Source organism: Tursiops truncatus, chromosome 20 (genome assembly GCF_011762595.2).
Source record: "Tursiops truncatus isolate mTurTru1 chromosome 20, mTurTru1.mat.Y, whole genome shotgun sequence".
Taxonomy (NCBI): Eukaryota; Metazoa; Chordata; class Mammalia; order Artiodactyla; family Delphinidae; genus Tursiops; species Tursiops truncatus.
Genome location: NC_047053.1, coordinates 38,061,468 through 38,075,517, shown reverse-complemented (window position 1 = coordinate 38,075,517; position 14,050 = coordinate 38,061,468). Strand labels below are relative to the sequence as shown.

General features: G+C 61.7%; 1 protein-coding gene across 7 annotated transcripts in view; it reads right to left on the bottom strand.

Annotated features, from left to right (window-relative positions):
• The window catches only part of RARA (retinoic acid receptor alpha), a 42,740-nt gene that overhangs the window by 3,424 nt on the left and 25,266 nt on the right, over nt 1–14,050 (bottom strand). For 4 of the 7 annotated variants that reach the window (XM_073797146.1, XM_033846696.2, XM_073797149.1 and 1 more), the window contains 4 exons: nt 4,485–4,633; nt 3,022–3,163; nt 849–1,009; nt 438–614 (listed from right to left, as the gene is read on the bottom strand). In XM_073797146.1, the coding sequence (XP_073653247.1) occupies nt 438–614; nt 849–1,009; nt 3,022–3,163; nt 4,485–4,633 (629 nt within the window). Of the gene's footprint in view, nt 1–437; nt 615–848; nt 1,010–3,021; nt 3,164–4,484; nt 4,634–9,966; nt 10,415–11,205; nt 11,255–14,050 lie in introns of those variants that run through there. The other 3 variants (XM_073797147.1, XM_033846697.2, XM_073797148.1) reach the window with 3 other exon arrangements.

Here is a 14,050-nt window from a genome sequence, read left to right as displayed (position 1 = left end):
CAGCCAGCGCTTATCACAGTTTTGCAAGCTCTGTTTACATATCTGTTGCCTCCACCAATAGAAGATTTTCGAGAGGGGACAGTGGTGTGTTCACCTCTGCTCCTGACACCCAGTTCAAGGCCTGGCCACACAGGGTCCCAGGAGAATCTTTATTAGACTGAACAGATGGGAAGACGGGTGGTTGGAAGGAAGGTCCGATGGAAAGATGGACTGAGGGTGGATGCATGCGTGTATAGCTATACGGGTGACCCAGTGCACATCCGGGGGCTGAGTGGCTAAGTGGACACGTGGGGGAGAGGAAGGGTGGCTATTTGGGTGGGTGGGTATTTGGACAGGTCGATTCCAGATGGACGTTTAGGGAGGTGGTTATTTGAGTGGCAGGACATCCTCCAAGGACACGGGGGTAGTGCCCAGGTGGGCAGGGTGCAGACCCTCACCAGGATGTCCAGGCAGGCAGCCTTGAGAAGGGTGATCTGGTCCGCAATGGTGAGGGTGGTGAAGCCGGGCAGCTGCTTGGCGAACTCCACAGTCTTAATGATGCACTTGGTGGAGAGTTCACTGAACTTGTCCCAGAGGTCAATGTCCAGAGAGACACGCTGTTCTGAGCTGTTGTTCTGGGAGGACGGGGGAGAGTGAGGGCCTTCCCCTCGTGGCACCCTTCTCAGCCTGGCTCCACCAGCCCCCGCAGACCTGCCCTCTACTGCCTTCACTTCCTGAGAGCTCCTTGATGGGAGGCGGCGGGGAGAAAGGGGAGGCGGGGTGGGAGTGGAGGGGACGCGGCGGTGGCCCAGGCAGGGGTGCGGAGGGGCAGGCCTGGCAGAAGAAGGGGTGCCCCCGGGGGGCCGTACCGTAGTGTATTTGCCCAGCTGGCAGAGGGCGGGGAAGGTCTCCTGATGCGCTTTGCGCACCTTCTCGATGAGCTCCCCCACCTCCGGCGTCAGCGTGTAGCTCTCGGAGCACTCGGGCTTGGGCGCCTCCTTCTTCTTCTTGTTTCGGTCGTTCCTCACGGCTGTGGAAGGGCCAGGCCGCGCGGTTAGAGGGCAAGTGCGGCCGGCGGTTCGTCCCCAAGCCCGTCCATCCCCAGCCCGAGCTCCTCCCACCAGACCGAGAGCAGCCGGCTGCGCAGGAGGCCACCCGGCGGGGGCGCGCACATGAATGCGTACACACGCGAGCGCACAGGCAGGCGGGACGGCAACACACGGTGCCCCCCCCGCCCCCCGCCGTGCCCACCCGGGCCACACACCGAGGCCTGCCCCAGGGCCCCGTGACCACCGCACGCACGCCTGCTCTCCCACGCATCTACTCCAGCTCACACTCCGGGTGCGCACGCGCGGGGGTCCAGGGCTGAAGGCACGTGTGCCGAGTGTCCCACGTCTGGGCTCGGCCTCCCTGCCTCCCGCTCCCCCTGCCTCCAGGAAGGACCGGCTCCTGCCTCCACCATCCCCCAGCCCTCCGGGCAGCCGTCTCCCTGGGGTCCCGGGGATGGGCGGCCAGGCGAAGAGTAGGGCTCCCCAGCCTGAGAGTGGGGTCCCGGGTGGGAGAATCTCTCGGCCCATTAGCCGGGGGAGCTGACAAATCACCGGGGGCGCTGAGCCGCACACACCACTCGGCTTTAAAGAAGCGATGGGGTCGTTACCAGCCGATTAGCCCAGACACACAATCACTCACAGGACCAGTGGCGGCGGCTGCTGACGCTGGAGGAAGAGAGGGTGGGGGTGGGGGGCCCAGGGAGGGGCAGCGGTGGGGGGGGGGCAGGCATAATTTGGAGATCACTCATGTCGATTCTGCAAATTCAATAAAGTGCAAGGGAGAGAAGAGAGAGGGAGAGAGAGAGTGGGGGGATAATTTGGGAAGAGAAAATTGCAGCTGTGACAAGACGTTTATCATTCGGAAGCTTTAATTCTATTGAAATGGCAGCTGCTCAGCTCCGGGGCACAGAGCAGCCAGAGAGGAGAAGGAGGGAGGGAAAGGGGGAGTTGGTGGTGGAAGGGAGAGGGGGTCCCCACCCTGGCCCTTCTGTGATGAAAAGCTCTGGGAGCGGAAGGTGGCAGAAGCAGAGGGAGGAGGTGGTTCCAGGCCCTGCAGGGAAGGGTCCCAGGCCTGTGGGTCCCAAGTTGTCACCCGCTCTGCAGCGCACAGCAGCCACTTCCTGGGCTCCGGACAACGCAGCCCCTTCCTCCTGAGGCAGGAGGTGGCCGGGTGCTGCAGGATCCCTCTGCTCCTGTCTGGGGCTGCTCGTGTCCCCCCCTCGTCCCCTCCCAGCTTCCTTCTTCCACTGCCCTGCCCACAAAGGGCTAGAGGGTCCTGCAGCCCCCTCCCCCACCCCATCCCCCATGGCTCAGGCACCATGGCAACGGCCACGCAGACAAGGAGGCGTCTGTCAGCGTCATTTATCTCTGACATCATCAATCACCGGTCACCACGGCAACACCCATGATTTCAACACAAGAGGGTCTCCCTGTCCAGCCCTCCCTCTCTCCCTCCATCGGGCCTCAGCTGAGCCCAAACTGGAAGCCCCCGTTCCTCTGGGATCGGGGAAGTCTCAATCCTCTCTTCCAACTCCCGGTCCCAGGTTCCACCAGACAAAGGCTCTAAGATCCCTATGCCTGCAGCACCTCCCCGGCCCCCCCCCCACACACACACAAGAAATACCCAGCAGCACCCCTGTCCTGAGATGCACAATCCGGAGGGACTCGGGGAGGCCTCTGAGCCCCACCCCAAGCCAAGCAGGGCCGGCAAGCAAGGCAGCGGGCGCAGACACACGCATGCACGTGAGCGAGCACACGCAGCCCGCCTCACGCGAACAGGAAGGGCTGTCCGCACAGGGACACACAACTCGTGAGACAGACAGGTCCCTGAAGCTACAGGTGAACCGTCTTCAACCACAAGCCTGCACACCACGTCACGAGCACGGCCGTTCACATCCACACACACATCCCCAAGCCCCTGATCACCCAGCTTTAGGGGCCAGGCACTCGTGCCCTGCCCAACGCACGGCCCCGCCCTGCCCACGGCACTCACACTCCTTGGACATGCCCACTTCGAAGCACTTCTGCAGCCGGCAGTACTGGCAGCGGTTCCGGGTCACCTTGTTGATGATGCAGTTCTTGTCCCGATGACACGTGTACACCATGTTCTTCTGGATGCTGCGGCGGAAGAAGCCCTGGGTATGGAGGGCAGGGAGTCAGGTCAGCCACACCCACAGTAGGAAGAGCGCTGGCCCGTGGCCTCAGCCGTGGGAGCAGAGGGCCAGGTGGCTGCTGCCCCCAAGGGCTTCGGACATCAACTACCTGAGTAGACCAGATAAGGCAGAGGGAAGGGTCCACCTACAAGGATACCCCGAGAAGAATCCCAGTACCTGCTGCCTCAACACTGCAGGTGGGCAGAGGGCTTCCCCCAACCCACACGCATAGACCCAGCTTCCTCTCTCCTGGGGAAAAGGACCTCGGGCTGCTGGTGAGTCAAGTAAAGAGGCAGATGGGGCTAGAGGAGAGAGAGGCAGAGCTCTGGAACCCACAGCCCTGGGCTCAGAGCACAAGAAGAGAAGGCAAGCAGGAGGGGCCACACAGACACACACACAGGCTGGCCAGACAGGTGGAGAGCGCGCTCAGGAGCAGGGCAGCAAAACACACATTCGTTAACCAGGCAGATGCGCACAGACTGATCACAGGTAGACCAGGCTGGTCAGGGGCTGCCCACACGGGCTAACAGAGAGACCGACAGACAGGCTACGGCAGACCAAGAACAACCAGACAGGACAGGCAGACACAGAGTCCAAGGCCTGGTGCTTTGCGCTTATCTCTGCCCCACACTGAGGGGCAGCCCAGGGCCCCAAGCCTCAAAGCTGTGCAGCTTCGGAACCCCAATCTCTGGGGAAGAAACGGGTACAGAGGCTCAAGCCCTGGGGAGAGGAGGAGGAGAGGCCATGCCCACAGCTGCTGGGAAGGTGGCAGCCACATCTGCACCCTGGAGCCAAACATGGGCACGTGGAAATCCAGCCAGACTCTGGGAAGCCCACAGCCTGGGCACCTGAAGGAGAGGCCAAGGCAAGGCGCCTGCTCCTAACGGCCTCCTGCCAGGCTGCCATGGCGAGGTTCAGGCAGGGCCACAGAGGGCAGGCCTCCTGGGTCCCCAGCCAAGAGCCAGTCGGCAGCTAGCTCACCATGGCAACCCGGGCATCGGTAGCAGAGCGGGTGTACACCCTGCCAGTTGGAGGATGGAGATGATGGGGAAAAGAGCTGAGGCAGGAGGGGGACCTCTGGTTTGGGGGACCCCTGCTCATCTACGGGGAAGGAGGTTCTGCTGAAGGCTTCCCCTCCTCCAAGGCTGCTGCCACCTCCCGCACAGAAGTAAGAGCAGCAGCTTCAGGGACACCCACTACCACCACCACCACCACCACCACCGGCACAGTCCCAGCCCTCGGCAGTGGGAACATCCCGTTTATCTAATCAGGGATGTCCTTCCCAATGACCCCCTCAACTCACCTTGCAGCCCTCACAAGCGCTGACCCCATAGTGGTAGCCTGAGGATTTGTCTTGACAGACAAAGCAAGGCTTGTAGATGCGGGGGAGAGGGGGTGGCGAGGGGGGGCTGGGCACTATCTCTTCGGAACTGCTGCTCTGGGTCTCAATGGCTAGAGAGACAAGAGGAGAAGGGCGGTTAGAGACCCAGGTCACCATCCTTAATACAGTGCCCACCCTGCCTCCTGATCTCTCCCAGGAGCCTCTCCCAGCCACCCCACTGCTGCCAGGAGTCAAACTCTGGGGCAGGGACACGGTCTCAGGAAACCTGGGACTTCCCAGCCCGACTGGGGAAATGGGGCTGCCGATGAAGCTCCAGCACCCCCTCAGTCCTGCCTGCTTCCGCAGGACCCCACCTTCAAAACCAGAAGGAGCAGATAATAAACCATCAGATTTGTACACGGATGTGGCAGTACTTGGCGCTTGGGCGTGGGTGTCAGCCTGGCTCCACAGCCCTGGACTCTGGGCAGCCCCGCCCCATCTCCCCTATGTTAGGAAGGAGTTAAGGCCTGATGAGGAGGGAGGGAAGAGGACACAAGCTGGGGACAGAGGAAACTGGGGTCAACAGGATATTCAAAGCCGGCCACTCCCCCACCCCCTCTGCTTCCGCTCCCCCCTCCACCCCCTCTGCCAGCAGCCACAGCCCCTCCTCCACCCAAACAATCCCCTGGCCAGGGACCCAAGGCAAGGTGTGCACAGTCACAAATGCTGGGGCACAGCAGGTGGGGACTCCCTGAGATAAGCAGGGGGACCCCCTGGAGACAGGGAGAAGAGTCCCTGTGGGCCCCGGAAGCCCATTGCTCTGGGTGCCCCCTGTCTGGGGGGAAAAGCATGACAAAGGGGGTCTGTTCCCATCAATGCTCTGTCTGTCTGGCCTCCATACGATACTATGTCCTGTGTCCCGGTTACTATTCCCCTCCCCTCCTGTTATTCAGCTCTAAGAGGGCAGCCAGGCGGGTGACCTAGCCAGCAAGGGCAGCTCCCCCTACAAATCCTCCCCAGTGCCTGGCCCCATGCCCATCACCCCAGGCAGAACAGGGGGGGCTGTCTGTGCCCGAAGCCAGGACAGCTGGGGGTGTACTGTCCTGGATGAGAACTGTGACCCGGTCAACCCCAGATTCCCAAGGGGCCACCCAGCACCCTCCTGAAGCTTTGCTAAGTCCACGTGCCCAGGGCCAAGGAGGGGCAAGGATGCCTCCCTGAGGAGATAGATCCCTGCTTCCTCCCACACCCCAGAATCCCATCTAGTCTCACCCCAAACTCCAGCACACGAGGTTCTGGAATTCAAAGGGGCCCACAGTTCCTGCCCGAGCACCTCATGGCTCATGTGGCCCCGAAGCCCAGGCACGGAGAAAAGCAGCACGTGGATGGGGGCGGGGAGCGGTGGGGGGCTGGCTAGCTGCATGCTACCACCCTCCCCCTTTACCTGCAAACACAACTAGGGACTGCCAGGCGGTTGCTGACAGGGAGCCAGGCCAACAACCTTGGCAGGCCTTCCCTGGCTCTTAGCTGGGCCTGGGCACCACTTCCCTGGTCAGCCCGGCCGACCAGCACTGCTGTGGCCCCACGTCCCTGCCCCTGCCCAGAGGGCGGCCTGCAGCAAAGGATCAGTGACTGCCGACACCAGCCCCGCACCCAGCCGGACTCATCGCTGACCTCCCCCACCCTCTGCTCCTCACCCCAAATCGAACCGTCCTGGCCTGGTTTTCCCCACCTCACTCTCCCAGAGGCCAGACAAGCAAATCAGACAGGCGAGAGGCCTGAGAACAGCTGCTGGGGGGGGGGGGGGGGCGGGGTTGGGGGGCCTGGGTGAGGCCAGGAGGCAGAGGGGTGAGCGACAAAGGAGCCCTTTGTTGTGCTAACTTTTTCCAAGACGTAAAAGGAGTCACAATAGACAATCCAGACTGGTGGGGGATGGGGGTGGGGTGTCAAGGACAAGGGGGTGTGGGGAGGATCATGGCCTAGAATCCCAGTCAGAGTTCTGACCAGAGAGGAAGGAGGCTCTGACCTCCCTCCCCTCCCTCTCTCCCTCCCCATCCAGTCTTTGCCCTGGACCCACCTCCCCCAAGGCCCAACCTCTAAAATGGACCAGAGGAGAGGGGGAGAAAGGACAGAGAGAGCTTTGGGGTATGGAGTGGGGTTGAGGGGAGGGGGCCGTGGGGAGACACAGGGGATACCCAGATGAGGGACAGGCAGCTTAAGACCAGGGACTGACTGGGGAGGCAAAGGTCTGTAGAAATTTGGAGCTGAGGCAAAGTCCAGAGGCTGTTTATGAAACTGGAAGAATGTTCTTTTTAAATTGCACTTTTTGGCAGGACGGGGGAGATGACCGAAGGTGAGGGTACACAGTTTGGGCTCATTGAGGCCTCCCTGCGGCCCACCCCACAGCAGCTGGCTGCCTCTGAGGCTATCACACTGGTCTGCACGCCCCACGCCCAGCACATCCCCACCTGTCACCCAGGTAACAGCTCTGAGGTTTCCCACTGTGCCCTTTGCACCCAGAGCCCCGGCTCAGTCCCCACCTCCCGGGCCACCAGCCAGCAGCCAAGGGGAGCAGGGGCACTCTAGGACGCTCCCAGCCTCTGCAAGAGTCAGGACGCAGCCTTAACTCTGCACCCCCAGCGGGGGAAGGACTGCCACGGCCTGGCCCCTTCCCGCTCACCTCCCTCCCCAGAGGCCCCAGCCCACAAATCTCTCCTCTTCCTGCAGAAGGACGAGGCGGGAGAAGCACCACACCTTCTCAGCTCAAAAGTTCCAGCGCCCAGCGAACGGATGGCACCGGCCCAGGGAGCCAGGCGTCCGCTCCCGCCCGCGCTGCCAGGCTGCCCCTCCCCCGCCCCCGCTCGGTTCCTGGTGGGCAGAACGCTCCGGAGTCCCCGCGCCCCAGAGCCGCTCGCAGGCCCGCACAAGGGGCCGGTTTCCTGGAGGAGATCTGCAGGAAATCAGCCGGGCCCCCGGCCAGCGGCTCCCCTCCCAATCCTGCTGGCGCCCGCTCCTCCGCAGCTCCGCTGGCAGCCCGCGGGGAGGGGCGGGGAGGGGGCGCACGGCGCTGGGCCTCGCCCTTCCTCCACCCCAGAGGAGGGTGGGGGTGACTCTGGGTGTAGCGCGGCGGCGGCGGCGGCGGCGGCGGCGGAAGAAGGCCCCTACCCAGCGGCCGCCGATAAGCATCTCCCCCCCTCCCCCGACTACGGGCATCCACGTGCTTCACATTCTTGGACGTCTGGGAGCGGGCGGAGGCGTGAGCCGCGAGATTGGTGGGGGACAGATGGAGAGCCACATCCTTTGTACCCCTTGTCCTCTGGCGCCCCAAAACGGGGATTCTGGGGGAGGGAGGCAAGGTCCCCGGGGCCCTGCAGGATCGCGAAGGTCTTCTCCCCAAGCCCACGTGCAGTCTCTTCCCACCTTTGGTGGAGGTGGCAGCAGAGAGTGGAGAACTCGGTGTGAGGGGGCAGGAGGGTTCCTGTCACCAGAGGACCTACACACACCCAGGGGTTCGGTCATGAGCCCGTGTACTGTAGACACACTCAAGTCACCACCCCCAGCTTCCAGGCCCTCCCAGCCTGTACCGCACCACAACCCTCCCAGCCACTTTCCCGGCCCACTAAGCTTTGGGGGCAGAACCCACTGCCACAGACCCGACACTCCCGCCACGGGAACAGGGGAGCCGGGGCCTCTGGCTCCACGCTGCCCCACACACGGTGCGGGGGAACAGGCCTCCACTTCCCCCATTGCCCGAGGGCCTCCAGGCTTCCCCCTACCTCGCCTGGCCAGTTTGGGGCCAGAAAGAGCTGAGCTGCCCCCAAGGGCTGGAGCCCAAGGCCTCGGATCCCATCTCCTCCCCAGTCCTCTGGCAAAAGTGGCCAAGGCTGTGGAGGGAGTGCCCATGGCAGCCATGCCCCAAGTATCCCACTTAGCAGGGAACACCTTCCTCCAGTTCTGGAAGGATGGGAAGAAGGGTCCCAGTGTGTGTCACACCTCTCGCCTGTCCGTTTTTTTTTTTTTTCCTAAAATGCACCCACGCGCACCCCGCCCTCCCTCCCACGGTCTGCAGCCTGCAGCCTCCCAGGCAATCTGCCCCAGAGGCAAAGGTCAGGGGGCGGGACAATAAAGGCTGGGGGTGAGGTGGCTCTGAAAGGGGCAGGGATGGGCGTCTCTGCACCTCAGGTCTCTCTTCCCAGAGCAAAGGCATTGCGGGTTGCCCTTCAACCTACTGCAATCTGCCAGGCCCCCAGAGACCCACTCTACCCCTCCTCCCTGGCAGGCAAGGGAGAGGCAGCCAGGCCGGGAGGGTGGGAGAAGCCCCCCAGGGAAGAGTTGAGCCCAGAGCAGGGGAGAGGACAGAACCGGAGCCAAGTAACAATAACGCCTAAGCACCGCTCTCCCCCACCAGGTACACTACCTCACAGCTGGGTATAAACATGCCCAGGTGTGCACCCCAGGCACTCACAGCTCCCGCCAGTGTACAGGGCCTCTCCCTTCCAGGGAAGCCTGAACCCAGCCAGAGGACGGCGAGGAGAGGAGGTGCCAGGACTCCAGGGTTCTCATCAGCAGCGGCCCTCTTAAGAAGGGACAGCCCAGTGCCTGCCTCATCCCCAGGTGAAAACACGGTAACAAAAGGACACGGCTGAGCTGCGAGGGGATGCAGCCCTCATTTCCAGAGCAGCCCCAGACCCACAAAAAAATCAAACTCATCCTCCAGAGAACAAACCGTATTAGGATCATGGGGAGGGGGATTCTTCCCACCAGAGTAGCTTCTCCCCTCCTTTCCTGGCATAGAAGCCTGTGCCAGCCAAGTGTCTAGGGCCAGGACAACCCTCAGATGGACAGGTGCCCTTCCCCAAGGTGTAAGGGTCGGTTAGGCTGGCCGACGGGTATCTGACGGAGTTGCCCCTTCCTGCCACACCCCACTGCCAACACCAAAGAAATGGAGCGCTCCCCTGACATTCAAGAGCTGGGGGCAGCGGCTGTCGCCCGGGACAGGCTCTCCCCAAAGCTTTGGCAGGGGTGGGATCTGGGGAGGAGGCCCCTCCTCCTAGAAGCAGACAAGCCCACAGATAGGACCTTTACCCCACCCTTCAGGGTGGGAGAAAGGACCACTCAGCTGTGAAGCTATCGGATTGCAAGCAAGAAGAATATAAACTGGGGGCAAGGGGCTTCACTTCCCCTGCAAAAAGTGGAAGGAGAGATGAACAAACGTTTCCTGAAAGGAGGAACCCCCAAAGTTCCTCAGTCCAAATACAACAGAAATAGCGCCCAGGGTTACTCGGGGGAGTCCAATTGTCCAACAAGGGCACCCTACTTTCAGCAAGAGAAACAAGGGAAAGTGGAGGGTAGGGTAGAGACAAGACCCTCACTACGCCCCCAGGCCTGCATCTCCTGGTGGAGCGGAAGCCCTACAGCCCACCCTCGCCCCCCAGCTCCCACAATAGGAGGGATAGGCCGGTACCTACAGTGGTTTGAGCCATTCCAAAGCGGAGTCCGGAGCGGGGTGGAGTAGGGACCGGGGGCAGGGAGCCCCTTCTCCGGGAGCAAACAGGCCCGGTTCTGGTTATAAAAATCCACCACCAGGAAGGGATTGGGGGTGGGGGTGAGTCCCCCCACGTCCACACTCTCGTACATCTTCCCCGCGAAGACAAGAGGTCCGGGCGGATAAGTCCTGCGCGCCGCCTCCCTCACTCAGCCGGCGGCGCCATCCGAGAGCTGCTGGGGGCGAGGGGCACGTCCCCCCCGCCCCGACTGGAGACCCGGGCCGGGGGCCGCCCTCTGCCCTTAGTCCCGCGTCCAAGTCGGCCGGCCGCTCTGCGAGTCCCAGGTGAAAAGCAGGGAAGTTGTGTGTACTGGGGGCGGGGGGACTGGGGGGGGGGGGTCCTTCGGCTGACCCCGGGAACGCCCGGCCGAGGCCCGGGAACTCGGCGTCTTCACCTCGAGGGGGCTCCCGTCGCGAGTCTCATAGTGTCCGAGGCAGCGTCCCGCGGCTCCCCGAGTGCGCCTGCCGGGGGCGCGATCGGCGCGGGGCGGGGAGTCACCGAGCACTTCCTCCTCCCAGCCGGGGCTCCCGGGCTTCTCCGGGGCGAGGATTCCGGGTGGGGTTGGGACCGCGCGGCTCCGCCTCCGCCTCCACCAGGCAAGGGGCGGCCGCCCTGCGCTCGGTCTCCGGCGGTGCGCGCCGCGGGCCCCCAGCCCCGGCCTACGCGCCCCCTCCCCTGCAGTCCCACCCCCTTTCCTCCGCCCCGTCCCGTCCAGGCACCGCCCCTGCCTTAACCCTTTCCCGGCGGGTCCGGCAGCAGCGGGCGCCAAACCGGGAACTGAGAGGGAGAGGCGGGCCATGGAAGGCAAGTGGCGGGGAGCCCGGGCAGGAGGAGGAGAGAAGAGGGGACGGAAGGGGTAAAAGGCTCGAGAGGAGGAGTGCACGGAGTACTGACGGAGGCTGGGGACCGGGAGAGGAGGGGGCTGCTCCAGGACGGAAGAGGGGCGGGCGTCTCCCCCGTCCCAGTTCCGGCTCCCAGCCTCCCCCGTGCTTTGGTCAGTCCCCGGCCCCGCGATGCCAAGGCGAGGGAGGTGGTGGGCGGGAGGAGGGGGATGGTCCCGCTGTCCTCCCCCAACACACACCCCCACCCAGCCTGGGCCTCATTTGCCTAATGCAATGCGGCTGAACTCTCTCTGAACTCGCCTGGCGGCGCCTCACCTCCGGGTGACCCACCCACCGCTGCCCGTGACATCACCCGCTCGCCAGCCTGCCCGCGGGGCTCACCCGCCAGCCCCCTGCCCGGTCGGGCCGCTCCCCCGGAGACGCGGAGAGTGGCGGCAGGAGGCGAAGGTCTGGGGTGCGTGTGGCCAAGTGTTAGCGCCGTGCCGGGTGTCCCGGGTATGACATTGTGCAGCTCGGGCACCGCGTGGGAATGAGACACCCGGCTTGTGTCATTGTCTGTGACATCATGTGTGACTCCGGCCGCCCGCCCGCCGGAACCCGATGCGGCAGCTCGGGCGCTTTGACACAAACGCGTGCAGAGGGGGCTCTCCCCGCAATGCCCGGCGTGCTTCAGTCGAGCAAAGCCCCGCCCAGGGTGTCTCCCACAGGCGGAACCAGCATGGGCCCCCCACCGCACCGTCTAGCCCTGGAGAGAGAAAAGGAGGGGCTGGTGCCTTTCAGCTGACCACTTCCTCCCGGAAGCCCTCGGGATGCCGGTTTCACTGGAAGAAAGACCCGGGTTGGGTAGGTGCAGGAAGGCGCGGCGGGGGGGCGGGGGGGGGCGGGGGGAATGCCCCAGGAGAAGAGAGTATCTTATTGCTCCCTCTGACCCTGCAGCAGAGCTCCCTCATTTGATAGGAATTTACGTGCTTCCCGAGGATAGAACCGTCTAAAAGCCAGGTTCCTAACATATGTGGTCATTTAATCCTCACAGCAACTCGTAAGAGATAAGTGGTATTATTCCTATTTTACAAATAAAGAAACTAAGGTCTTAGCAAGGTTAGGTGGGTTGTCCAAGATCACACTGCTATTAAAGGGTAGAGTGAGTATTTGAACTTTCTGCCATCAAAGCCCATATTCCCACCATGCCAGGCCGATTCAAGGAAAACTATTTTCTGAGCACCTCCCAGGTGGATACCCTGGGGAGCCTGCCTTTGCAGACCTTATGGTGCAACAGCCATTTAGCAAATAATCACAAATATATATATTTATGTTTATTACTGCATATTATAAATAATTGCAAACTGAGATAATTGGTATTATGACACAAGTAAGCACATAAAGTATGCTTTGAAGAATTAATGTAGGCACCTAATTTAGGTTGGAAGGTCAAAGCAGAGACCTAAAGAAAGTAGAAGTTTAGAAGTTAGGTAAAGAGTAGGAAGGAGTGGAATCCCAGTAAAAGAGCCTGTGCAAGGGTCCTGGGGTTACAGACGTTGGTGAACTAACAGAGGACATAACATAAAATTCAAAAGAAAAAGGAGCAGAGGCCCAGGCTGGAGAGGTGGGCTGAGGCCAGACCAGGTGAGCTTGCTGGATTTTATCTCAAATGCAGGGAGAAACCACAAAAAGGTTCCAAGCAAAGGAGAGGCAAGATCTGATTTACAGTGTTATAAATCAGATTTAACCGTGTGAAGCTGTATGAAGAATGGATGGTAGGAGGGCAAGAGAGACCAGTTAGAACAGTCCAGGCAGCACACAATAGCAGCACAGCCCAAGAAACTGGCAGTGGTGATAGAGGAAAGTCATCAATGTGGCGGGGGGGGGGGGGGGGGGGGGGTCGGATAGGGGGTAGTGTGGGAAAGGAGGTAGCAAAGAGGACTCTGGTGTGTGGCTTGTGCTACAGAAAAGTTTCCAAGAGTGCGAAGTACAAAAGTCTGCTGGGCAGGTGGACGGGTGGGTGTTGGGCTCCAGAGTGAGATCTCACCTAAGTGAGGTCTGGGCTGCAGGTGGAAGGCTGGGTGCAAGCCTTGGCTGTCTATGAGATTGCTGGGGAGGAGGGCAGACTGCTTCCACAGCCCTTGGTATCTCCTCCCAAACGACGTAGATCCTGGGCACCAGTTATGTGCTAGGCCTTGTGTTCACAGCTTCAAGGTACTAACGGATCTGGGGCTGTCCCTGCCATCGAAGACCTGGTGATCAGTAAAAGATCTCCCAAATGATACAGCTCACTGCAGGTACCAGGTGGAGAGAGTCACTTCATGGTAGAGAGATGAGTGTTGTTAAGAGAAAAAATAAGGACCTGCGGGCCTTCAAAGGAGGGAGCGAGTGAGCAAGGAAGCGGGAACATCTGTGAAGGCTTCTGAGAAGAGGCGGTATTCGAGATATTCCTTGAAAGATGGATAGGATTTCCGGAGCTAGAGAAGTGGAGAAGTCGGGGTGAGATGCCTGTTCTGGGCAACAGCAAGGTCATGGGGCAGGTCAGAGCAGAACGCAGTGTCCTGGGGCAATGGGAGAAGAGGGAAAAAGGAAGGTTCTGGCCGCCTGGGGGGGGGCAGCGGGGGACGTGCGGAGGACCGAGTGGCAGGCCTGGGGCCCCGTCCTCCTCTGCCGTGTCCCCCACAACTCCTCCAGGACTGTGTGCTTAGCAGGCCCTCAGCAGGTATGGGCAGAACTGAAGTGGCCTCCGCTTGTGCCAGGCAGGGGTCCCTCCAGTCCCCAACCCCATCTGGAGGGGATAACAAACAGGACGTCATGAGACCCGGGGCCAGACGGACATCAGGTCCCAGTACAGGGTAGCCATCCCCCAAGACAATGCCCGGCTCCACCCAACCCTCGTCATCACTGCTTTTGCAGGGTACTTGAAGCTCGCCCAGGCCCTCACCAGCAAGCAGGTCACCGTGGCCTCATAGCAACTTGCCCAGCAAGCAACGAATTAGGAGTCTTGCTTTAAAGAGGAGGAAACAGACTCAGACTCGAGAGAGGTTGAGTGATCTGCCCAAGGCTGCGCAGGAAGAGCTGTCCTTTAAGACTTCTGCCAAGGGGAACTTGGGCCGTGGGCTGAGGTTCCCAGCAGCTCAGAAGTCAAAATGGGGAGGGGAGGGCCTCTATTTCTGATCTA